The sequence below is a fragment of the Vidua macroura genome, chromosome 3 (genome assembly GCF_024509145.1).
Source record: "Vidua macroura isolate BioBank_ID:100142 chromosome 3, ASM2450914v1, whole genome shotgun sequence".
Lineage (NCBI taxonomy): Eukaryota > Metazoa > Chordata > Aves > Passeriformes > Viduidae > Vidua > Vidua macroura.
Genome location: NC_071573.1, coordinates 44,748,024 through 44,775,314, shown reverse-complemented (window position 1 = coordinate 44,775,314; position 27,291 = coordinate 44,748,024). Strand labels below are relative to the sequence as shown.

The window sequence follows — 27,291 nt, the reverse complement described above, 5'->3', positions numbered from 1 at the left end:
GGCAATGAACCTATTAGTTTACCTTGAAGGGGCATGTTTGCTGTAGTTAGATTGATAGAGCCACTGCTGTAGTGGACCATTTTGCCATTCAGTCAACTTCAACTCCTCTGCAGGAAATACATAGCTTGAATAGAAATTATCTCACTTCCCACTTTCCTTTCTAAAGTGAACATTTCGGTCATATGTGGAAATACAATTTGGTGTAATGTAAGTGGAATTCCATTCAACGAAACTTGAATACTGTGAAAACTAGTTAAAAATATAAAAACATATTATGATCAGTTTCCTGGGGGTGTATCAACTTCACTGGCTAAAAGAGGGCTCATCCTAAGCAAATGGATCAAATTCTTATTCTCATGAGATGTGGAATTTCTTGGAGGGTTTCATGGCATCAATAGGATGAGTATTTATGCATCGCAGTCATGGTGTATTGAAATAAACTAGCACAAAGCTTCTGTAAATCAGTACTTGAAGTATGCTTAAATTAGGCTTAATTAACTAGGACGGATAGATGATTTGAAGAACACTCTGATTAGCAGAAATTGTCATACAATTTAGGTATGATTGCATATTATATTCTGTCTGTATATCCTCCCAGAAACAGGGTAGAACTGCAATATTAACTGCCTGTAATGTTACACTGTACTCCTCTAGAACTTGCTTATCACTTTTGGAAGTATTTTTGTTCACAGGTTTCTTGTTACCTGTTTTCTATAGGGGACACTGAGCTTCAAGCCCTAATAAAAGATCCATTTACCCTGAAAACTAGGCTGTTTAAATTGCTCTTTCATGGCCCATTATGATAATGAGAAAAGGAGGGAGAAGGAACCAACTGAAAACAGAATTTCTTGGAGCGGATTCTGTTTGTTATATACACATTGCGGGGTTAAGGAAGTAGGAAGGAAATGTTTGTATAGTGGCAGGAAATGTTAAAGTACCATACAGATGCCTCTGTAATTTTCTGCAGATTTGACAGCTTCTTCCTGTGGACCACACTGAAATTTAGACATAAATACAGCTATTTACATTTATGCAAAAAAGCCCAACTCAAATTATTTGTAATCATGAAAATCCACACATTGGGAGAAGTTGTGATAAGATACAGCATAAAAACTGCTTGAATTTCTGAAATAAGGAGCCTGTTATAAGACTAACAAGATGATTATCCTAACATACATAATACGGCGCTTGGTGTTTTAGATGTGCAACAGAAAAATGTACAGGTAAATAGATTATTCAGGATGACTTTTCCAGAAAAATCACTGCTGTTCTCCTCTAGGACATTCCCTGGTAAACATTAATTAACATTTTACGTAGCCCATCACAGATGAGTAAATGGAGTCTTTAATAAATAAGGATTTACAGTGTTACATCCTATTACTATTGAGGTATTTCTTCTTAAAAATGAACTGAATTAATGTAAATTTTAGTAAGTGACTGAAGTTTTTGTTAAAAAAAAATCTTGTAAATTAACTTGATTTATTGAAATCCAGAGTGTTTTCTTAGGGAGGACTGGCAAAAAAACTGACCAATGATTTTATACAAAACATGAAACTTTTCCAAGTTTGTCATTAGCTGAAGTGTGTTTTTTATTGACAGCATGTCAGCTGGTTGTTTGTAATGGACTGTAAAGGCATATTAAACCAGAACATGAAAAATTTATTTAGCAACTAATCTTTAAAATGAAGAGGGAAGAAATGGAATAGCACTGTGACATAGGAAGTGTAACATACATTACATATAAAGCATTTTTTAAACTCACTCTTAGTCGTGAACAAGAATTTTACTTTGTCATTCAGAAACGGCTATTGGGTGGATGGTACAAAGGCTCTTGGTGTAAAACTGGACAAAAAGGTATATTTCCTTATATTATTGAAATGTCTGCTTTGAATCAGTAATGCTTATAAGCCTAAATTAAAATGTAGTTTGGGTAGGAAATGCAGAAAGGCTTATTAACCTGAAATAAATTACCCCAACTAAGCTATAGCACTGGCTAACATGGTAGACTGTGCAAAAAGGATTTTTTTAGCCATGTTTATATTTTAGGCATGTTTATATTCTTTTTACTAAGATGCTTGGAAATTATCTCTTTTATTTCTTGCAAGGTAAAATGAAGGAATTAAGTAAAATAACAGCAGTGTAAGCACATTCCTTGAAAAGAAGAAACTGGAGTGTCAGTGCATTTCTATTCCCAGAAGGAATGTTATTGTAGTAACACATTCCAGAGAAAGTTTGATGCATTTTAATGAGTAAGGTATTTATCCTACTTTTATTGTGGCATAGATCCTTTTCCATTCTGTTCACTTTATGAACTTCTGGCATCCATTTGTTATGGTTCCAGTTCATAGTTGTTGTCAGATTGTTTGGACAAACTGTCAGAGATTTTCTAAGTTAATGACATTTATCACTGGTTCCCCTAGGAAATGAACATTTGTTGACCGTCACTCTTCTGTCATTACAAAGGCAATTATTTTCAGTGGTATGGTAGCTCTTGTGATAAGAGCTCTTAGCATCAGGGCTACAGTTGCATCTTTCCACTACTCCTGTTGTAAATAATTGAAAGAAAAGTCTGAGTGGCTCCCCCAGACAGGAAATCACACAAAAGATTAATGTTCTGGTTCTGGCAGGCAGGATTATAGATAAGCACTTTAGACCAGTTTCCCTTTAGGTAAGATCAATGTTCTAGTAGGGAAAACAAACAGGGAAGTAGTGATGGTAACACAAATAGTTGCATCAAAAGTGTACAAAACATTAGACTTCAGAAATTACTCTCTTGGGCAGATGGCCTGAGAGCTGACCTGAAGATCATGGGCCATTGTATAAGGGAGAAAAATTATAAGCTATTCTGCACTTTTGTTCAACGAATTTAATGAACTCTGTTCAGCAGATTTGTAGTAAGACTCAGTCATTTGGCTCATAGAGAACTGACAGATGTAGTGTTTAGTGTATTCTTTTTTTTTTTCTAATTTGTTAGAAATAATCTAGATTTTATTTGAAAACTAATTTAAGCCCAGTGATAAGTGTTCCTCTGCTTGTTAAAATTTCCTATCTGTAAGGGAAAGATAAGAAATTAAAAGTTTCAAGAGGGGGAAAGTCCTTTATCTTTAAACCTTCCTTTGATTACTGTCTACTCTGTTTCCAGTCTCACTTCTGATGTTAAGTTCAAGCAGTCTTCTGACTGTCCCTTCTAAAGCTATAAGCCACGTTTTCAGCCCTCCTGTGACATCTTCCCTGCAATTCTGCTTTTCCGTGCCGCTGAGATTTAAAACCTGACATAAGGGAATAAAAGAACCAGAAGAAACATAACTAGTGCAAAAGATACAATTTCTGGCTTGAGCAACAGCTTGTAGAAAATCTTGCCTCAGCAAGTCAACCAGTAAAGACCAGGTATCTAAGTCTAACACTGTTGCCTAAACCACCTCAACAGAGGTGACTGCACTGACCCATGAGTCAGCAGTGCAGTCCTTCATGGGTTGTTTCAATCAGTTGAAACTAGAGCTTCACAGAAATTAGGGAGTGTAGCTTTTGCCCATAGCTGAAAAAGTTCATATTTGCTTCTGCACTGGGAATTTTCCATCACACCCACTCTGTTCAGATACATTTTGTTTATCTAGATGGCCTGACTATGTGGTCTTTATAAACCAGTGTATTTTCTAAACAAAGCTGGGAGCATACAAATGTATTTTTCATATAAAGCTTAGTTTTGTAGAGATAAGAATACCTGCATATCTGCCATATTATGTTGCTAGTTACAAGGACGTAAACCAAGAGAAGGTCACAGTAACTAATGGCATGGTTCCAAGGTTTATCAGTATGAAAGAGACATTAATATAGTGGAATTTAAAAAGTTATTATTTCCTCTCTCTCATGGCAGCTGCTTCACCCCATGTGCTCTTTTTTGATTGATTGTATACAAAACATAAAAAGTGAACAACAAAGCTAAGTGAGGTGTTTTCTAGAGTTGTCACAGCTTGTTATTTGATATTCATCATAATCCAGATTCAGTGAGGGGAGCATTTATTTTGGCTACTCTAAGAGGATATTGGTGACAGATTTCTACTTTGTCAAACTATAGTTATTTCTGTAAAGGTTTCAACATGCAAACAATTCCTATTTCCCTTTTTAAAAGAGTGTTTCTGTCCCTACTACAGTGATTCTCTAAGTACACTTTATTATCTAAGCACTGGAAATTTGAGAGGTATTCAATCTCTGTTTATGTCAGTGGGTAGACCAAGACAAAAGCATGTACAATCATTAACTTATCTAGATACCCTGTTCAAATACTATATGAAACAAAAGAGTAAAAAAAGTCAGCTAAAGACCTCCATCTGTGCCTTGTGTAATCAAGCTAGAAAGTGATATTGTCCTTTTTAAAACCTTTTACATGGATTGGAAAAAAGCACACTGTTTTGTAAACCAGGCCATTGTATAGATGGAATTGTGTGCCATTTAAAGTATGAAGGTGTTTAGCTTCCTAGCACCTTTCCCCCTGATTTGGGACATTTGCATATGCAAAAAGCTGTCAAGGAGAAGTATTTTTTTGTGAATTTCTATTGGTGCCTACAGTTTGCAAAGCATTTTCTGAACTCTGTGGATAAAAGAAAACAAGATTACGCTAGAGCTGAAATTTGTTAAAATGCACTAGAATATTCAGTCAGGATTCAACTTGTTCTTTGTGCTGAACTATTAAAAGTTAAAAAGTAAATACTTTAGCTGGTTTGAAAGAAGAGCAAATATTACCCACTTTTTTTTTTTTTTTTTCTTGTAACATTATAATGACAGTTCTTTAACTGAAGAGAATCTGTTATGGATTGAAATTCTACTGGCTTGAAATTTTCCTGTTAGTAATTTGAATGTCTGTAGAGTGCTTAATATTCTTGCTTTTCAAATATTTAATATCTTTTTCCTACTGGATAGTGTGAGAATTATTTAGAAATATACTTTTTAGCAGTCTAAATTTCACATCACAGGTGATTTTCAAGTCCCTGGAAAAATAATGGCTTGAATAAACAGCCTTTCTTATTTACTGTCTCTGAAGTTTCACATGTACTGGATTATTAGTGACCAAAAATCCTCAGCAGAGGTGTTATTTTACTGATTGGTATAAACTGACAGGCCTTCTCAGGCCCTATGATTTCTGCTCTTTCCCCTTGCCTCATAGTTTCATGTAAAGGCTGAGAATGTATAGATATGTAAGTTTTTCACACATTTGGAAAGATTTTGGATATAGTGATTACATTACATGAAAATGTATTCTTCTCATGGGTCTTTGCTCTCCAGAGCAAATGGTACATTGCCAACACCAGTATCACCAGAAAGGAACGTGGAAGAATTCTCAGTGTTAAGAGGTTGTTTCAGAACTGGAAAGAACAAGCAGAATATAAACATCCAAATGAATATCTAGATGAATAATTAATTTAAGGAATCCTAAGCAGTTGGATTTTTGCTATTATTTCTGAAAAGAATCCGTACTTTAGGGACTGTGGAGTGCATGAGGATTTTTTTAAGGTCACAAAGTATATGCTTATCCATAGATTTTATCAAGTATAGGAAAGGGGACATTCAAAATGCTATTAGGACTATAAAATGAAGCAGCTGCATGAAAAGGAAACTAAAGTTTCTAACAACATATAGCCTAAACCAATGTAGCTGGTATTTGAGCTGTAGCAAGCCTTCACAAAGAAGATCCTTATATGCAATCAAAGAAAGGTATAAAATCTGTTTGATAAATCGAGTAGGCTCTTTCCATCTATCTTCTTCAGTACTTTTTCTTTTCCATCCAAAAGCGTCATCATGTGATCAAGAACTTCAGTCAGCCCTGGAGGAAGCAAAGCAGCCCCAGAAAGACAATGTGTTCATTCCAGAGTGTGCTCAGGGCGGCCTCTACAAACCAGTGCAGTGCCATCCTTCCACAGGCTACTGCTGGTGTGTTCTGGTGGATACGGGACGTCCCATCCCCGGTACATCAACCAGGTAAGGGAGTACATTTTCAGTTCTCAAAAGCTATGGAAAGAACATGCCCTAGTGTCCATGGACTATCGTGTAGATTTCTATTGCTGGTGGAATTATGTCATTTAGGGTTTTTCCACTATATAGTGAAATATTTTGAGACATCACAAATTAGGGCCAGATGGCCATGGACTCTTTCACTTCAATGGCACAGGCAGTTTGTCATCCTAGTCCTCTTCCTTACTCCTTTTTTGTGCTAGGAATTCAAGGCTTGGAGCATATAATGAATAATCCCAGAGGAAATCTCATACTCCTTATCCTGAATATAAAAGAGGCAAGTGAGATGGTCTATGACACAAACTGCATCCAAACTCAGAAATGCTTAGTTATTTTGTTATTTTTTCAGCAACCTCCTCAACTATTTCATGATGGGCTTTGATGGAACAACTCCTCGAGAACTCATAGCAAGGAAATATCATTTTAGTGCGTTATTAATAGAAGGTTGGAGTTCAGTCATTTCAGCTGAGCCGGATATATGGTAAATTATTGTAAGCCACATAGTACAGATGTAGGCAAAGCACATATCACGTTCCAAAGGATGTTATTTAGGTTGGTTATTGAGGTTTGGCCCTTGTAGGAATGATGTAGAAACTCATATGGAGCTGGCAGGCAGTATATATATCTTGATGCAATTATAACTCTTTTATAACTTAAGCAAAATCTTTTTTATCATTTGCATAAGGTTTGTGAAAGAAATGTGTTATAAGCCACTTGCTGTAAAATAGTGTATTCCTGGGGAGAATTTTTTCATATATTATTCAAGTGCTGAGTTATTGCTAGCTGTTTATACCATAGTCTAGACTATGCCAATTACAGTGCCATCTGAAGTGGACTCCTTGATCTTAGAGGTCTTTTCCAACCTTAAGGATTCTTTGATTTTATCACTTAAAGTCGCTATTGATCAACTGTTTCTGACAAGTTGAGGTCCATAAATGGTCAAAACATAATAGTCTAAATTTGATCCTAAAATTGTAGGATCATTATACATATTGTATGAGGATCTAAAGATGACTTCTAGAGATTCCAGATACTCCCTTTGATGCTCTTTCTCTGTTTTCCACCCCTAGGTTTGTTCACTGTTTAGTGCCAATCCTTCTCTGAATTAGTATCTTAAATAATTTTATTTCCTATTCCCTAATTTGAGTCCAAATCATCTTTTTGTGCTTATCAAGTAATGGAGCTTCTGCTGTGGTTTTGTTTTTGTTGGGTTTTGGGTTTTGGTGGGGTCTTCTTTTTTTGTTTTTGTTTTGGTTTGAGTTTTCTTCTTCTGGGTTTTTGGTTTGGGGTTTTTTTTGGGGGGAGGGTTTGTGGTGTTGTTTCTTTCTCTTTTTTTCTCCTTTTTTTTTGTTTTTGTTTTTTTGGTTTTTTTGTGTGTGTTTTAATTCTTATTGATATCATTTTATTATAGAGTCACGGAATAGCTGAGATTGGTAGGAACCTCTGGAGGTTTTCTGATCCAATCCCCCTACTCAAAGCAAGATCATCTAAAGTGGATTGCTCAGGACTATGTCCAGTTTATTCTGAGAATTGCTAAGAATGAGGAATCCATAGCCTCTCTAAGCAACCTGTCTTAGTGTTTGATCACCATCATAGTTAAAAATAGGTTTTTTCTTACCTTTACATGAAATTTTCAGTATTTTATTTTGTGCCCATTGCCTTATTTCCTGCCAATGGACATCAGCAAGAAGATTATAACTTCCCTTTCATTATTTTCCTCTCTTTGGGTACTTAGAGACAACATTAAGATCTCCCGCGAGCCTTCTCTTCTCCAGGGTGAACATTGTCAGCATCCTTTTCTTACTATATCAAATGCTCCAGTCCCTTAATCATATTCATGGCCCTTTGCTAGACCCAGTATGCCCATGTCACTGTTGTTAGGGGAGCTCACAGCTGGACATAATATTGCAGATAAGTCTCATTCACCCATTGTGAACGAGAGGGCAAGGATCTCCTCCCTTGACCTGACAGCAGTTCTTTTTCTAGTGCAACCCTGGCGGCTATTGCCTTGTACTCAGCATCCATCAGAAATCCCAGGTTCTTGCTTCAAAGTTGCTTTCCAGCTGGTTGACCCCATACTGTACTGATGCAGGGAGTTAATCTGTGCCAGGGGTAAGAATTTTGCATTTTTTTTAACTTAGTGAGATTCCTGCCAACCCATTTCTGCAGCCTGTTGAATTTCCTCTGAATGGCAGCACAACGGTCTTGTGTATCAGACACTTCCTTCCAATTTTGTATCATCTGCAAACTTACTAAAGTTGTTCCATGTCCCAGTGTCCTGGTCATTAAGGAAGAGGTTGAACAATATTGTTTAACAATAAACAAGCTTTGGGGCACTCCACTGGTGACTGGCTTCCAGCTGAAATGTTTCTGCTCATCCCAACTATTTGAAACTGGCTGTTCAGCCATTTTTCAACACACCTCACTGTTCATTTATCTCGTACATACTTCATGAGTTTGTCTATGAGCATGTGCTCAGAGACAGTGTCAAAAGCCTAGCTAAAATTAAGACAAATAATGTCTGCCCATCTCACCTTATCCAGTGAGCAAGTTACAGAATCACAGTAAGCTGCAGCGTTGGTGAAGTATGATTTCCTCTTCAATTCCATCCTGACTACTCTCAATCACCTTCTTCTTCATATGTTTTAAAATAGCTTATAGGAGGATTTACTTCATCACCTTCTCAGAAACTGAGGTAAGGCTCTCTGGCTTATTTGGCTCTTCCTTGACCTTCTTGAACACAGAAGTGGTATTTTCTTTCTTCCAGTTCCCAGGAATCTTCCCCAGCCAGTATGATCTTTCAGATATAATAGAGTGGCCCACAAATCAGCCAGCTTCCTCAGCACTTGTGGGTGCATCCCATCAGGTCCCATGGAGTTATGTATGTCCAATTTGTTCAAACAATCCCTGAGTTGATCCTTCATGACCCAGAATAAGTCTTCCTTGCTCTAGACTTTACTACTGCTCTCAAGAACCTGGAATTCCTTGGTCTTACAAGTAAAGACTGGGGAGGAGGTCTTATGAGACTGGTCTTACAGACTGGTCTTACAAGTAAAGACCAGGGAGGAGGTGCCATTGAGTACTTCTGCCTTCTCTCTGTTCTTTGTCACAAGGTCTCATCCCACCCAGCAGCAGGCTCACACTTCCCTTGTCTTCTTTTTGCTGCTGATACGCATGTAGGAAGTTCTTCTTGTTGCCTTCATGCTCCTTACCAGATTCCTAACCCCATCCCTGCACACTTGAACAGTGTCTGTTTATTCCTCCTGTATCAGCTTACCAATTGTATGCTTCCTTTTTAAATGTGAATTTTTTTAGGTGCACTTTCTTCATCGGTGCAGGCTTCCTGCCACATCCTTCATGTCAGCATGAACTATTTATGAAACTGGAGGTGATGATCCTCAAAAATCAACCACCTTGCTTTCCTATTCATATGTATAGTGTGCATGCAGTACGTGCCATTTTGGCCCCTGCTGTCATACAGACTGGAATTCTTGGCCTTCCCAACCCCTTGATGAGTCACCTATGGACCTAGAATCAGTCTCTGTGTCTTTTTTCCCCCTTTTGGTCTGCTGGGCTCTTGTTTTTGGCAACTACACAGTCACTCAGCTGTGGGAGAAGAGGTGGCAGGAAGACCTATCACTGTGCTGCAAGTCTCAAGGTTGAAAAGCTGGAAAATTGGATTCAGTCTTTCCATGCATATGGTTTAGACAAAAAAGTACTCTACCTGATGACTGATACTAAAAAGATCAGCTGCTATGTTCTTGACCATTTCTAATTTTTCATCTATGTTAGACTTAAGGTCAGTCCTTAGTGAAGCTCTGCGGAAGTAAAATTTAGTGATATCCCCAAAGAGGACATTTCTGAGCACAGATGGGTAAGGAGAGTACTCAGTTTTAGGAATTTCATACTAAATAAAGAATGACTGGTGTATTTAGGAATCTACAGTCTTGGTAAACAAGCAGGTGGGATTATTGCCTGGAATTTAAGAGGAATGTCTAGACTTCATTTCTGAGAAATATTTAGATGGGCTGGAATCCCATTAATTATTTCTTGATTTTATTTTTTTTTCTGTATTGATAAAACTAAACTTTTTTTTTTTCCTCAGGGAGAGGGAACTAAATGGAGATCAGAATATAATGAGGAATATACACTTGTCTTTTTGTAATTCTTATAGAATGGAAAGTAGGAATATGTGAGTCCTTCCTAGTTTAAACAGCCAGGGGCTTGTGCAAAATTTGGTGTACTGTCTTTCAGTTTTCCACTGCAAAATACAAATTAAAGGATCTTAAAACTCTACCTCAGGAACTGATAACATCAGTACTCCTGGTAGCAAGATGGGTGCATAGCTACTGAAATCTCTGTTCTGCAAATAAGGATTGAATCACTAAGGGTCACTGAAGGATATCACTGAAGGATAGACAGATCCAGGAAGCTATTTCCAGAACAGCTCAACATTCTGCTTGTTTTTTGTTTTGAATGTATTCATGAGGATGATATTTGTCATAAGGTTCTGAAAACCGCAATAAATGGTAGTCACGTTAAATAAGACCGTCAAAATGAAGGGAAGTTATTAACATTCATTTATCTTCTAATACATTGTCTTCTGAAAAAAAGAAAATCATTTGTCAGTGAAGGTATTTCAGAAAAAAATAAACTCATTCTAGAGTTAAAATAAAGGTATGTCAATGAAGAGCCTCTCTAGGACATTTAAGACAGTAAAACAAAAGAAATAGGTGAAGTTGTGGAATAAATCTGGATTAAAAGGACGTAATGCATTTAAAGGCTAAAAACAACCATTCCCACAAAAGCGTCAGTGTGGTCCTCACCAGCTGGCTCCCAATGCCTCTTGGAAATCACAGCATGAACTTTTGGCTCTTTGGGGACCATGGGGCTGTGTTCTCACATATGGCTTTTTTTAGCAACTAGGATCTTGTGCAGAGTAAACTCCAAACTTGCACAAGATTCTGTAAACTTAAAAAGGAACATAAAAAGAAACATGTTTCATGAAGCTGCCCACACTGTAGAATCCCTGTGGAAGCCTTCATCCTCTACTGCTTTGTACACCTCAGTAAATCTCAGTGCTTCCCAGCAGACTGATAAGAGGTATAAAGGAGTCTTCCTAAGCCCTTGCCAATTCTAGATATACATTTACTGCTAGGGATTCTTTCCCCTTTTAAATTCAAAAGAGTAACTTGGGATGTCTTTTAACTACACTGTTTTTAACCTGACAGTGCTCCATTCTGACATCCCATTCCTACTCTTTCTCCATGAAAACTGAGGCAAGTCTGTTTTTCTTATCAGTTTTCAGCATGGCTTTTCCTGTATGGTAAATTTTAAATGACTTGTTTTCTTTCTTCAGTTGCTTTAAAGAGTTACACGTAGATTTTTTCACATTGCAGCATTTTAACACCTATTGGGCTTTTATAGATTTAGTTTGCATATGATGAACTATGTGTGTATTTAACAAAAATATCAGCGAAAAGGGTAGAAGAGTAGAGGCCAAAAAATGAAATGTAGGCACAGAGCACCCAGAGTAATGGAAGAGAAGGAGGGGAATGCAGAGTCAGATATCAGATTAATCAGGGGCCAGGCTGTTTGCCAGATACCACATTAGTGAATATTGCTCAGAGACTTCCCTTTCACTGTTTTCCTGGCTGATTGAAGTGGTCATCCATCAAGTATCTGAATCCAACCCATGTTATCAAAGCACCTTCTATTTCTGACATTCTTTAGGGTAAAAAAGAGTCTATATCTCTCCCATGTCCATAAAAATGATACTGTACCTTTTTGCAGCAGCTAAAATTTGATGGGCCAGTAGTCAGTTTCATCAGATGGTGTAGAAATAAATTAAGCACTCAAAGGAAAAAATAATATTGCAGTTCTCTATGCTGCCTGATAATTAAGAGCAAAATATTTAGGCATTGTTTTTAGAAGCAGTCTGACCTGAATCCATGACATTGCCACCATTCAATATTTTTAGAAATATTTTGTTCCAAAAAATGGATTAATATATTTTAATAAGAAATGCAAATATGCCACGCAGTAAATGTGATTTTGGTGAAGTTGGAGTAGGAGAACTTCAGTGATATAAACTACAAAAGAATCTAGATTCAGTGAGCAGTATGTGCACACACATGTATATAGACACAATTAATTTTAGTTTAACTGAGAATTGAAACATTCTCTGAAGTGCTACCTGCTGAGTTCTGCAACTTCAGTCTACTTTAGGACAATAAAGTAAAAATTTTTCAGAAAGGGACTCTGTTGAGTTGAGTGAAAGACCACTATGCATTGATACTGGGACATGGAAAAAGAGGTGAGATTCAGCAGCAGATGCTTCTATGCCTCCTGGTCTTGCATAGAAGATATTGCGAGTGGTGTTGCATAAGTCACTATTTGTTGGAAGTACAAATAGCACAGTTTCTTGTTACCAGTTAGACTAACAAAGTGACTTTAAGTAAACTCAGCAAGCATAGAAGAGCCAGAATATTCCAGTAGCAAGTGAAGATTCGGTCTTCTTCACAGTTCACTTCAAACAGTTCCAGCCCAATTACCTCCCTTCTGGAAATCTTATTATTTTTTCACTCCTGTTCAAAACATTCATGGTTAACCCCTCTTTCTTAAACTAATTTTTTTACAAGATACAGTAGCACATGAATTTAGAACTGTAGTAGTACCTAACTACAGTACCTGCCTTGCTGTGATTTTGAAATTGTATCTCTGGTGTTTCCCAACATGAATACTGTCTGTGGTATTGTTTATGGCTTTTTTGTTTTATAGGTGGGAGACAGCCTTATTTTTTCTTGCTTTTGTGGGGTTTCTTTGGTATATTTTTTAAAAAAAAAAAATTATATTAATTTATATTAATTTATAGCAATTCTTTAGTTTTCCTCCCAGTAGAATGGGCTTTAGAAGAGAGAATATTTTTTTTTAGTTTGGTATCAACTCCAGGAGGATAAAGATGGTTTCTTTGAGGTAAGTGAAAAATAGATAAGTTTGCATTGCTCTCCGAATGAAAATGAGGGCTTATTCCCTAAATACAAGAAGGTATGAGGACTAAAAAATTGGAAATTAATTAATTCTTAGTACAGTTAACCTGACTGGTTTTATTCTGTCCCTATTTGTTCTTTAGGTATGAACAACCTAAATGTGATAATGGTGCCAGAGCTCACCCAACAAAAACAAAGGATTTGTACAAAGGGCGCCAGCTTCAAGGTCAGTGAAACTGATAAATTTAAGTTTATGTATTCCAATGCTTTGTTCATTCACTACAGTAAATTAGAAAGCAATTCCTTACACTATATGAAAACAAGGTATCTTTTAGATACCACTGTATTGATTTGCCACTGACTGAAGTCTTTGACTTTGGAACAGTGTAAGTCAGTATGGGTCTTGGTATCTTGTGAGAGAAAGTAAGACTCATTTTAGTCAGTAATTTAACAGCCATCATATTTACTTACTGAAATTATTCTTTGCTGCTCTCATATCAGGGAAATCAGCAAATTTATCAAGGATAACTTAACCTATGTTTCATAATCCTTGTTCTAGCAAAATCCATGGGAAATTTGCCTCCATCTTCAAATCAGTCTAAATAATGTATCCATCTTACTTTTCCCCAAGCGTATCTTGGTCCATTTACCTCACAATAATACTTTTTGAAATTATTCTTTGTTGAAGGAGAAAGCGGTGTTTATTAGAGTTTTCATTTTTTTTCACACTTTTTATAATCATGTGAGAGATCTTACCTATGGGTAGTTGAGCTACACAAAAGTCAGTAGACTTCCTTAATTTTTGAAATGGCGTTTTAGTATGCTTGAATAACTTGAGGTGTAGCAGGTTTAGTGATATTGCAAATTATGAGAGATTACAAGTTACTGTCAGCCATTGTAAAGAACAAGAAAGAAGTAAATAATATGTGCAGATCTTTCATGTCATGAAAAATAATCTAGTTTGGTCACCTAAAGAAACATTCAGATGATTATCAGACGATAATTCTCAACCTATGACCATCAGTGTTGAAATACATATTGAGTGAACACACATTATTGCTCTCTGACATGAAATAAATTTAATTACAAGGTATAATAAAAAATACTAGATATAACTCTATGTTGTGTTCTATATAGAAGCTAATCAACAGACGTGGTTGAAGATTCCCTGCTCATTGTAGTGGGGCTGGACAAGATAACCTTCAAGGGTCCCTTCCAACCTGAATTATTCTGAGCTATTTACACAAATTACAAATTATTCTGTGCTATTCCATGAAAACCAGTGGAAAGTTAGCCATCTTCAACAAATTATTTCACACAACACTTGCATGATTACAGACTTGGATGGTTACTTGATTTTATGGAGTTTTTTTCTGAATGAAAAGAACTTGACTCGGAAGATATTAGAGCAGAAATTGAACAAGTTTTGCAGTTAAAGATATCATTTACTGGTCGTTCCTACCTTTTTCTGAATATTTTCAAAAGCATTTGCTAGATGGAATCTTAGAAAGAGAATGAGTAGGTGAAGGATTTTAAGATTGCATATATCTATTTTTTTATCTAAACTGCTAGTGCATTCACACAGTACAGTAATAAAGATTTATCCAAAATTAAGATACTTTTCCAGTGAAATAGTTAAGGATTTTCAATGCTGCATACTCCTACTTGATTAATTTTAATTAAGTTAGGCAATAGTATATTGATTTTCTTTTTTTTTAAATTATGGTATTTTACATTATGTGCACTTTAGTCCAAAAAACTACTACAGCAATGCAAGCCTATAATTATTATAATTGATTGGTATGACATGGATTTGTTCTCTCTCATGTTAGGTTGTTTAATCCTTGACTTCCAAATGCCTTGTGTTATTTTAAAATAAAGCAAATACCAACATTTCTTATATACTTATAGGTTAGCTAGAAGAATCTCCTTTTCTGCAGCAGCATGGAGTAAGTACATGTCTGTAGAAGTAATTGAGGGAAGAGGCTGCTTCCCAGTTGCAGTTGTGTTAAGATGCTTATTTTTTTTCTTTCTCTCCCTGCAAGGCTAAATGCACAAGTGCAAATTTATATCTTATCAGGAAAGCATTACATCAAGTGAAATGAATTGAATTTACTTTAGACAATTTTTTTAAAAAAAAGGAGGTTTAAAGCTGATCTTGTACAAGTATTTCTAGCTGTTAACAAGTAACAGAAAGTCGTGTGAATAGCTAATATGAATCAACTTTTTAATAGCAATGAATCACTGTTATTCAGTTTTTCTATTGTAAGCAGCCCTGCAAAGGCACTTTTGCATGTGTGCTGTCTAAATTTAAATATAGCATATAATTGCTGAGTGGTGCCAGGACTGAATAAAGAAAAAAAACTTGGTTAATTGAAGTCTTACTTTTAAGGAATAATACATTTCTGAAGGGATGGGTTTGCTTGATTTGTTGATTATAGCCACAAAAATGCTGTAGCCCTTGGTGAAACCACTCTGATTACCTGCTTTGTAAAACCAGGAAGATTTTAAAATTAATTACTTTACTACTATGAATGATCTTAAATGGGATAAGCCCTACAGGTAGATCCTCAAGTGGATTAAACTGGCATGGTTCTGCAGCTGCACTGCTTTATACCAGCTGAAAATTTGAACCCATTATATGTTAAGCCAGCTATTTTTTGCAATAATTTGTAAGTAAATCAAGAAACAGTTTTTGGTAAGCACTGATACCTTGTTAAGGCAAAATTGTGGCAGATAAGTGTCCCTTGGAGTCTACAGCAAAATTCCCACTAATTTAAACTAAGCTAAGACTATGTCTTCATATCCTAAGGTAACCTAATACAAAGCATCTGAAGCTGAAGGCTAGTCTAATGTTTGTAGGGATGATCTGAGCCACCAGTATCTCTTAGTTTGGGCTGGAAGTTATATAGTAATAATAATAATTCTTCCCATTAGATTTCTAGTCCTTTTTTAAAGCCAAAACATTTTTCTGAGGTTACTTGTGGTTATGATCCTTCTCAGAAACTGGTTATTCTGAGATAATGAAATTGAACTCAAAAAGGAGTATAGAGAATGTCACATAGAATGTTTCCATAGAAATGTTTCCACAGAACATTCTCCATAGAGAATGTTTCCATAGAAACAAAAGGGTTTTTTATTTTTCTCACAGTCAGAGTTTTCAAACATTTGTATTTTGACCTTTTGTTCTCTTCTGTGATATGCAGTCAAATGGAAGCTCTGTGATGTAAAGTCTTGAATAGTTTTTTCCATACTTTGGATTACTGGTGTGTTAAAGAGGAATTTAGTTTTCTACATAAGCTGATCAAGAGCATTTAAAAAGGTTTAGCCTAAAGGCTAGTTAAGCTAAATACATAGTTTGATTAAATGAGGTATAGGTGCCCTTGTAAGCTTCCTGTTCATAAAGCAAGTCTTGCCTCTGCTCTAAGCAACCTGGAAGAAAAGGAACTTGGTGTGTAAGAGAGCAGGACATGAGAGCATAATGAGACAGTGCCAGACTACTCAGATGATTTGTCTTCTGGGCAAATCCTTTTCTTATTTAAAAACTATGCATTGAAAGTAAGAAGTCTCTGTTTTAGGCTCAGCTGTTGTGAGGGCTGGATAAACTTTGGATAGTGCTTTATATGATTTAAGATTTTTGTGTTCTTACTTGACTTGGGAATTTATCTTATTTTCCTGTAATATGATTTTCATTACCCAGACCTGAAATTTGAAAATTAGATGGAAAAGCTTTTAAAGTATTCCGGGGAATGTCATTTTGCTCACATAATATTTTTTAATTAGAAGTACCCTTATCTTTTGTGCAGGGAAAAAACCCCAAAACTAACAAATGAGTAAATGGCATACAAGTTTCAGCAAGGGACACAATGTCAAGCTGGATTTTCAGACTTTAGTGGGTTGCTATGGTTTTGTCAATTTAAGTCAGACCGACCGCTAATTTTGTTTACATTTTATTTTGGTTTCTTTAAGTTTCTCCTTTTCTTTAACACGATGTGGGTTTTTTTGAAGTTCCTACAGTTGTGATACTTTGTTTCATACAAAAAGATAATTTGAGAGGGGAAAATATAATTTGGAAATGACAGTGCCTCAAACAGTAATACAGTATACTGACTTGGGTCAATGTGCAGATGTAGTAAATCAGTCTACTAAAAGTCTTGAAAGTCTCGGTTTTTATTTTCTCTAGATAGCATAGCTCTTCACTGTTGATTATTTTGTTTTCCTGAGATGCTGATCTCAGTTTGCCTTGCTGGAAGTAGAATGTGTCCATTGCATACAAGTTACTGTAGGTTTTTACTGGTGATGTAAGATCAGCATTTCACTCTTATTTCTGTCCTTACTGGCAATGCTTCACTTCAGTTGATTATCATTATAATTTTTGATTATAGACCATTTCTCATAAAAAGGTGAGTATTTCAAGGTTTTGATAGCATGGAGTTAAGAAGCATCTGAAAGGTTTTTATTGTGCAGGGTTTATTCGGTGGCACAAGAAGGATCCAAATTAGTTTTGCACAGCCTCTGTGAGACAGATTTTGAATTCTCTGTGCCCCCTTTTCCCCACAACCCAAATCCAAAACTCAGTGCTTTCCATCCAGGGCCTAAGCTCTGTTAATCATGTTGGTGGTACTCTGATGGTCTACAGTTTAAGTCAAACTTAGAACTTTATGACTCAACTGAAGTGTCTTGACAAAGGTCCCTTGTATAGTTAATCAACTTAATAACAAAATTTTTTAAATCCCTTAAAACTCTTAAATATAAACTACAGGTTGTTTTCTAGTTTCATAGCCTATTACTGACTCAGCTCTTGTTTTGAGCTATGGGCGTTCTTAAGCTTAGTTTAACCTTGGCATTCAAGTAGTTAATATTTTCTCCTGCAAATCATGCATGAGAGCAGTTCAACTAATCTGTTTATTTAATTTTTGTGTTACTTAAGAGAAACAAAAATATTCTAACTGCCCAGTTTTCTTCCTATTGTAATGGCTTTATTTACTGCGTTTCTGATGGAATAATCCTGCACTGACCCTGAACAGTTTATGTTTTGTGGAGCAAAACTCATGATTTAAGGTATAGGGGAATTATGTGTGGATAAGTAGTTTACTTTTGGTTTTTGGCAGTGTATCTTTTTCCAAAGTTAAAGGGAAATAGTCGGAAGCACTCAAACCACAGTGGTACAACATCCACAGCCAAACAGCCGTCATATGATGTGTCTCACTTCAAAGGCATCTTAAAAGAAAAGGAAAGTGACAGAGGCTTAACTGCTTTTCCTTTTGAGGTTCATTCTATCATGCAGCGGTTCCACTTTTGACCATGACTGCATCAGATTTTATAAGGTGCCAGAGAATTTCTCAGCTAAAATACTGAGTTACCACCACTGCCCTACCTCATGTAGCTTAGTCTGTTTCCACATAGTCCTTCATTTCCTCAGTGTAGTCTGGTACCAACACCAAGTAGAAACTAATCTTACCTTATTTTACATTCCTAAACATTTAAATTACTAAAACTTTCTTTTTTTTAAAGGCATCAGATAAGGCATAATGCAAATTTTTAGCACATGCCTGCCTTCCCATGAGCTTCAAATTGTTGGGTCAATTGGCATGTAACTGTCTCCACTGAGCTGTGATTTAAAAGGATTATATTTTTATGATGTAACCAGCTTTCTGGCTGCATGAGCTAATACTCAAGACACTCCTTTCTGCTATTAAATCTTAAAGCTCTGAGTAGTCAACCAAACAGTTGAAGTTGCTGGCTGTTTTGAATGAGCCTGTAACCATTGCCCTGAGCTCTGTGCTCTTCTATTTACTAAGAGGTATTTGGCAAAAAGGCTCTGTATGGAGCAGAACTACCAAAAACTTACTATGACCAGGAAATGTTGGTTTAAATCTGGTGTGAACCTTCATGACAGTGATGGCAGAACTGAACAGCTACGTGGCAAGTTGATGGAGGGGACCTGCCTGGAGTAATGGTGGGGTCTACAGGGAAGACGTGAGGCTCAACAGTGAGGTACAACTCCCATAGCGGGAAGTTCATGTTTGAAGCAGAGTGATGCCCACATAATCCAAAAGGAAATGGCTAGTGACATTGTATGCCAATTAGACACCCACAAGTCAGTGGGCCTAGATAGAGTGCAGCTGAGAGTAATGAGAGAGCTGGCCAAAAGAGCTTCCCAATGACTTCCAGTCATTTACCAGCAGTCCTGGTTAACTAGAGAAGTCCCAGCATTACCAGAAGGTAGTTAGCAAATGTAACACCCATCCACAAGGGTTGAAAGGATGATCTGGGAAACTAAAGGCTTGTCATCCTGACCTTGGTAATGGGAAAAGTCATGGAGCAGATCATCATAAGTGTCATCATACAGCATGTGCAGAACAACCAGGGGATCAGGCCCAGCCAGTGGGGATTTATGAAAGACAGGTCCTGCATGAGCACCTTAATCTTCTATGGTAAGGTGACTTGCTTAGAAGATGAGGAAAAAGCTGTGGTTGTTGAATAACTAGACTTCAGTAAAGGCTGTTACACCATCTTCCACAACAGAGGAAGAAAGAAATTGAGTCTTGAGAAAGAAATTGAGAAGAAATTGAGTCTTTTTTTGGCTTGAACAGATGCACTTTTCACTGAGTTAAACACTGACTGGATGGCTAGGCCAAGAAAATGGTAGAGAATGGAACTAAATCCAGTTGATGGCCAGTCACTAGTGGTATTCCCCAGGATGTAGTATTGAGGTTGGTCTTGGTTTATATCTTTTATCAGTGGTTTGGATAAGGGGATTTAGTGCATCCTCAGTAAGTTTGCAGATAACACCAAATTATATGGAAGTGTTTTTCTACTGGAGGATAGAAGGCTTTGCAGAGAGATCTTGACAGGCTGTATCAGTGGGCAAAGGACAACCGCATGATGTTCAGTAAAGCAAAGTGCTGGGTACTGCACTTGTATTGCAACAACCCTATGCATCGATATAGGCTTGGGGAAAAGTGGCTTGAGAACTTCTTAGCAGAAATAGATTTGGGGTTGCTAGTTTACAGCTGGCTAGCTGTGTGCCCAGGTGGCCAAGAAGGCAAATGATATCTTGACCTGTATCAAGAATAGCAGGACTAAAAAAGTGATTTTCTCCCTGCACTCAGCACTGGTGACACCAGACCTCAATGCTCTGTTCTGTACTGGGCCCCTCACAGCAAGGAAGACAGTGACATTTTGGAGGGTGTTCAGAGAAGGGCAGTGAAGCTGGTGAAGGGTCTGGAGTGCAACTCTTATGAGGAGCGGCTGAGGGAGCTGGGGGTATTTAGCCTGGAGAAAAGGAGGCTTGTGAGGGAACCGTAACTACTACTGCTCTCTAAAACTACCTGATAGGAGGTTGTAGCCAGGTGGGGGCTAGTCTCTCTTGTCATGTCTCAAGTGAAAGGATGAGAGGAAATAGCCTTAAGTTGTGCCTTGGGAGGGTCAGGTTAGATATTAGAAAAAAATTCTCACTGAAACAGTTGTTAGGTATTGGAATAAGTTGTCTAGGGATGTGGTGAAGTCACTGTCTCTTGAAGTGTTCAATGAGTGTCTGGATATGACACTTGGGGTTTTGATTTATGGGTGATTTAGGTTGGTGTTAGGTTGATGGTTCTACTAGATGATTTTAAAGATCTATTCCAACCTTGATGATTCTGTGATTCTTTGCAAAGGTGTGCTGGAGGGCCAGGAACACTCCTTGTCAGTCCCTTGCTGCTGGGGTAGGAAGGGGAATGTGCTTCCCCTCCCAAAGCACTTGCTGTCTCTTCTAGTGTGTGCAGTGATGGCCTAGGGAGTGGGGAGGAAGTAATCTTCACCAATACATAGCTCTGTGGGTCAAGCAACTGCTGAGGCCACTGTTATGGCTTCAGAGCAGCTGATCCTCCAAAGAGGACTCGGTGTCTTAAACCTACAATAGTTTACTTGGGCTTTTGAATTTAGTAACTTCAATATTACTACCCCATTGTCTGGCTACATGAGCAGATTTTAGTCTCCCAGTGGGAATTTTAGCTCCAGAGGGAGGAAGTCTTGCAAGTTATTTTTCAAGGCTCTGCAGATCACATTGATTTCCTTCTCACACTCTTCTATTCATTTCCTCATCCTGATTTGATTAATAATGATCTGGCCATAGTTCTTCATACTGCTTTAGTTTTGCCTCAATTTGTAATAATTTCTTATCAAAATGAATCTTCACACAAACCTGCAGTAGAAATATTAATACCTGAAAAAATGATCTCAAGCACATAACCCAAGAGCTACTTAATGTGCAAATTTGCCTATAAAAATTACAGTGAAAGCATTTGTATTACTAGTAAAATGCCAGTGAAAGACACAACTGTTTCACAGCTAACAAAAGAGAAAAGCTTGCTGATTAAAGGTGAAGCTGCTGGCTCAGCAATAGCATTTCATTCATTGCTCTACTTCATATTAACCTATAATTTTATGTTTATTTAAAAGAGCTAAAATAGAACTAATAAACACTGGCTTCATTTGCTTCACAGCATTTGGCTATGCCAAAGAATATAAATTCTGTTTCTCACCTCACTTGTTGCTGTCTTCCTTTTCCAAACAAACCCATGTTTAAGGACAGCAGTCTTGCCTGCTGTCAGTGTGAGCAGTGGAACACCTCCAGGAGAACATGCCCAGAAGGGAGAACGTTCTCTTGTATCTGGCTGGTTTCCCAGGAGGCTGTCTCACACCAGCTGTACAGTTACATTTAATCCCTAATATTATATTTACTCTCCTTCTATATTTTTCTCCTAATAGTAAAGAGGCAAAGAAGGAAATGAATTTATGTGAAATGTTTCAATGCAGAGATTAGCTTAATCAAGAAATCCAAAAGAAACTGTAAACCAGTACATTTTAAACATCTTTGTTTCTTTTAACAAGGTCTCTGCAGAAAATACATGTGAGTATTAAGAAAATCAAGATACTTACCCTCTTTTAAAGATAGTCTAAAGTTTACAGTGAAAATACCACAGATCCTTTTAAAACAGCTCCAAGTACATTACTGTAGGATGCTGAGGTAGTGTCTGTGCCCAGTAGAAAATCCTACAATAAGAAGAGTGAAACTTTGATCACACTGGAACCTAAAAGGAATTAAAGAATTTACCTAATTCAACAAACTTTGATGCTGTACTCTTGAAACTAAAAACTTCAAGAAATGCTTTTAAAAAAATCTTGAAATAATCTCTGTTATAGTGAAGACATAGGAGAGTTATCTCATAATAATATGGGGCAACTGGATTGTAGCTCTTGGGTAAGCAGTAGAAAAAAAACAACACCAGTGGGAAGATTGATATAGAATAACCTCAGTGTTTTCTGCCAGAATGTCTGCAGTCATTATTATCTTGCAATCTAAAAGCTGTCAAGAAAAGCTCATATTAACTGAATGGAAAAGGTAAAAATGTTTTAGTGTGCCAGGGCTGTAATCATAATGAAAAATGACACCTGAATCTTATCATGACAATGAGTGGGAATCACATAATAAGACACTATTTCCTCAAAGGCACATGGTATGGGGCTTCTCCTTTATAATCTGATAGAGTAAATTGAATAAAAACATGCCATGGATTTGTAACGCTGTTCCTTTCAAAATGGATCTGTTGTTTTGTTGTGTTTTCATTCTTGGATACAAGTTCTCCTTGATTATGTGGCAGAAACAGCTCTCATGTTTAATCTCTGGACAGGGAAAAATATTTTCATTTCAGATTGAATGTATATCTGGAGCTATATTTTCAAGAGGGAACAGCAATGGTTAGGCATTTATTCTTTGTGTTTAATCACTTGGAGAAGTGTTCCAGTTTTCAAATTAGCACTTCATAACAGTGAGTTCAGTGGGATTTTCAATTCCCAGCAATTATGAAAATATTCTGTACTTACAATAAATCACCCTAGAAATTTTGTGGTTTTCATCAAACAGTGACTTTTTGAAATGCAGACTTATGAGGCTAGGGCTTGACAAATTAAGCCAATGCAAGTCTTCCCACTTACTAACATTTTGAATAACTTAATGTGCAATATAGTAATAACATCAGTCATTACTCAGCTGAATAATGACTGAAAGTGTCAAGCAATAAGACTAATTTATTTGTCAAGGAAAATGAACAAGATTTAGTCAAAATTGTTGACACTGATCTCACATCATTAAGTATATTTTTCTGAAGAAAATATTTTTGTTTTAGCCTCCAAAAGGCTTTTTTGTGTAACCCTCTGCAAAAGAGCAAAAAATTTCCTCCTCGAGGACTTTCAGTTGTGGAGGCCTAGAGGTTTATTCAAACAAGGAATGACATCACATACTTAAAAACACTGAGATAGTCTCATATGCACTACCATGCAGTATATTCAGCCTGCTGCAAAAAAGAATTACTTTGTTTACTTCTTTTGAGAAAAAGGCTGTCTCTGATAATCAGAGTGTCCATTCGATGCCCATGTTTTCTAAACACCAGCATAGCTTATCTGAGGCCAGTGAAACTGATCAACAGTAGAAGAGCGTTGCACATCTCACTGAGGTTGACCTTATTTTTACAAAGTAAAATGTCATTATCGAGCATGGTTTCTGACTGAGGCTCAAAGGTAATGCCAGGTTTTGCCTTCTAATCATAGTGGATCAAAGAAATGATTAATTTCACATGCTTTGTCTTGATAAGGAAGTGCTGTAACCTTGGTGCAGACACAGATAGAGGATCTCATACCTGTTGTTGTTGATATGGAGAACCTGCAACCAGAGATGAGCTTGGAAAGACTCCGTGCTTAGTATTGTTAATTGTTTGCATCACAGCAGTTTATAGTTGTATAGTCTGGGATACCAGTGTTCTGGGCACTGCACAAATACAGAATAACAAGATGATGCCTGGAAAATTTGCAGTCGACCTGATTGCAAAGCCACTCGGACAATGGGTGGACAGATGCCATCAACTGGAGAGGCAGTGAAAGTTCCAGCCAATTCCTCGAAGTGCTTCAGTCTGCCAGCATGTGTCACCTTCATTTCACACTGGCTGAGCTTAAGCCAGCTGGCTTTACTCCAGATCCTTCTTCGCATCAGGTATTTAGACTGCAGAGAATGCATTTTTCTGGGCTCAGTGAAGAGATAGAGTAAATATTCTTGTTCACTGGGATGCAATTGTATATGATTCTATCTCAGTGTTTTTCAAATAGATGGTGTTATTCCTTGGTTAAGTACAGCTTATAGGCCTCCACAACTGGGAGCCCTCAAGAAAAAATGAAATGACCCCATACAAACATCTGGGAATTCTTTCAAAGGATTCAGAATGCTTCACAAGGTTCAGAAACTTGCTTTTCTCTAGCTCAGCAGGAGTGCTACTGTTCATAGATTCCTGATGTTAGCATATGGCAAAAATCCATGAATAATTTTGAGAAATAAATTTGTCACAAATTTTGCCCTTTACATTTGTGAAGTTCTTGAATTTGCTTGCTATCTAGAAATTCAAAGCTTTTTATCTGGTAAAGCTTTTTTTCTCTGTAAGTCATCCACAAGCAACTCATTGTTAATATTCCTAAAGTACAATCCATGACCTGCTGAACCCTGATTCTGCAAAGACTTACTTGCATTCTTCTTGTGATTAGTTCAATTAAAATCAAAGAAACTTTTACATGTGGTTGTAAAGTTAAGCCCAGGCATAAGTGTCTGTAGGACGAAGGTTTAGGTTATTCCATAGCCCTTGATATTCTATGTGCTATGTCGCCTCTGATTGTTGAATGAGACACAGGCAGTCAGAACCAGTGCAAAGTCAGGGGTTTTCAGTCCCAGGGTATTACCCCTGTTCTCTAACTGTAGAGTTATAGAATGCATCCTTACGAGTCTGAGGTTTAGGTTCTTTGAGTACATAATCCAGATTTGCTGGTAGCAATCCTATTTGAAATTAGCTTTGGAACAAAGTTCAATGCAAAGCAAAGGTCATTGAATTAAATTAATTTAAGAAGCAGAGTGAGTATTCATCAGCTTTTTTTTATGGCTTCTTAATCACTACATACCCTTCTGTGCTGTGAATTTTATAACAGGGAAAAGTACTGATAAGTGAATTCCTAGGCTTTGTAGCCAGCCACAGTTACAATGGAAAATGAGCAGCAGATTTGTTCACAGAAAATAAACCCAGAGTTTGAAAAATTCACCTGGCTCACTGAGGAGAAAAGCAGAATCTAGGAATAGCTTTTGACTAACATATTCAGCTACATAGTTAGCTAGTAGCAGTAGTAGTTAGCTATAGTATTTTGTCTACTATACATCTGGTGGTGTCTGGCATAGACAGCTATGGATAAATATGGATTTAACTCATAAATTGCATTTGGTATTTGGTTCTACAATCTCACTTGCTATTATTGCTGTGTCTCTCTCATTTTCATCAAGCAGGAAGGCATCATAAAGAGCTCCATTAGTTGTGCACCTATGTGTGAATCTAAATATAATCATCAATCATCAATAATGAACAGAGTTACTCTTTCATATATGCTGGAAATATCCATATCAATTTCAGTTCAGAGAAGTAATATTTAAATGGTCACAAAACAATATCTCTGAACCACTGAAAATAAAAGATTGCTGTTTTTTCATTAGGATATTTAGCACATATTTCTACCCTTGGAAAAATTTCAGTATATCTGGTGCTTGTCCTTTAGGCTTTGAATGCAGAAAGTTAATTTGGAGTTATTTAGAGAAGGATTTTATTAGTTAGAACTTTTGTGTGTCTCTGAGATCTTTATAGCTGAATTCACACTATCAAAGAAAGAGCTGGAAAGATACAAAATATTCCTAATAAAATGTTCTTAAACTCTCTGTAATATTTATACAAGAGAGTTTTGGATTCTTTTTCCCAAAATAACATGTACTTGTGTGGGGTTTAGGAAGGTGCATTGGAGTATAGTAATTTCTTCTGGTGCTTTTTGGGGTTATGTGTGCTAGTAATTTCATCACACAGGAATCATGTGTTTCTGATTTATGTAGATTAAAAGCTAATATATATATATATGATAGCTAACATAGCCCTTAATTTAAATCTGTATTTATACTAAAATTCACATTTACAAACAGATCCTCTTATGCCTCTCGAGTCACACTTCTGGGAAAGGATCATAAACAGGTTCTACTTGCAAATGTATTCCATATACATTCTCAGTAGTTTTCTCATGTTTTGAAATGAATCAAAGCCATTCTGCGAGCTGTACCCTATCTCTGCTGTGTGTAATGAATTAATGTGATGCACCTTAGAGAAAGAAGTTGCAAATATAAGAACAGTGATTTTGCTATGAGAAATTTGAAATCATTGTATTAAGAATAGAAAAAGTAAATACATATTTTGCCAATATTTTCAATAGTTGATATAATCCATATGATTATATAGATAACTTCTTGAAAGTAGTTTTTTAATTGTATGCTTGGCAGTTACTTGCTCTAAAGAACTTTATTCTATTTAATCTCTGAAACTGTTGTTCTAATTCTGCTTCTAATTCATTACTTTGAATTGAAAATAGTCTCACTGTAACGAGTTCTCTTAGGGTGTAAAATGGTATAGAGGAAACCAATAACATGGACAGGATACCTACAAAGAGCTTACAAAAGAGACCTCGGATACTAGTATTTTGCTTGCTTTTTATTTCACAGAAGAAAAGAACAAGTGAGATTCAGTGACAAGTATCATTAGAAGGTTTCAAGGAATGTCAGTATTTCAATCCAAGTATCTCTTGTGAATACTGACATCCTATGGAGAGGGATGCTGGGACCTGGAGGGAAGATGTCACATCCTCTTCTCTCTAAATGTTTGAGTGGACATTTATTCTTCTGACACAGCTCTCCTGCTCTGGAAAGACAGCTCAAACTCCAGATTCCGGTGGGGCTGCAGGACATGAGGCTGGGCTGACACCATCTGTGTGCACCACTGTGCCAAGATGAGTTGAGACTCCCGTGCTCCCATGCTCCTTGCACTCATGGAAGAGGCCAGCTTGCACAGGCATGAGTCTGGGCTGGGAGGGAGATGTGATGAATGAGCTCTTTTTGTATTTTCCTGTCAGTGAGATGTAGCAGGGGTTTTGAACTATTCCCCTACCAGAAGTAGCATGAGCTGCTCTGACCAGCCCACTTTGCCTGTAGGCACATGTATGTGCCTGCATTTTTTTACCTAGAGCTGGTTCTGTGACACATTCCTCCGAAGGAGAAGAGTTACTGTTTGCTGTGTCAGTGAGCTCAGCAGCCTCAAGTGATGTTGGGTTCACTGCATGTATGATGTGACTCCTTGAGCATACCCACACTCTCCACTTCTCAATGATTTCTATGTGTCTGAAAGCTACTGAGTGG

The 27,291-nt window shown here is 37.0% G+C and overlaps 1 protein-coding gene across 3 annotated transcripts in view; it reads left to right on the top strand.

Annotated features, from left to right (window-relative positions):
- SMOC2 (SPARC related modular calcium binding 2) overlaps positions 1–27,291 on the top strand; it is a 149,522-nt gene that overhangs the window by 98,598 nt on the left and 23,633 nt on the right. For all 3 annotated transcript variants that reach the window (XM_053974025.1, XM_053974024.1, XM_053974023.1), the window contains 2 exons: positions 5,787–5,973; positions 13,139–13,221. In XM_053974025.1, the coding sequence (XP_053830000.1) occupies positions 5,787–5,973; positions 13,139–13,221 (270 nt within the window). The remainder of the gene's footprint in view (positions 1–5,786; positions 5,974–13,138; positions 13,222–27,291) is intronic.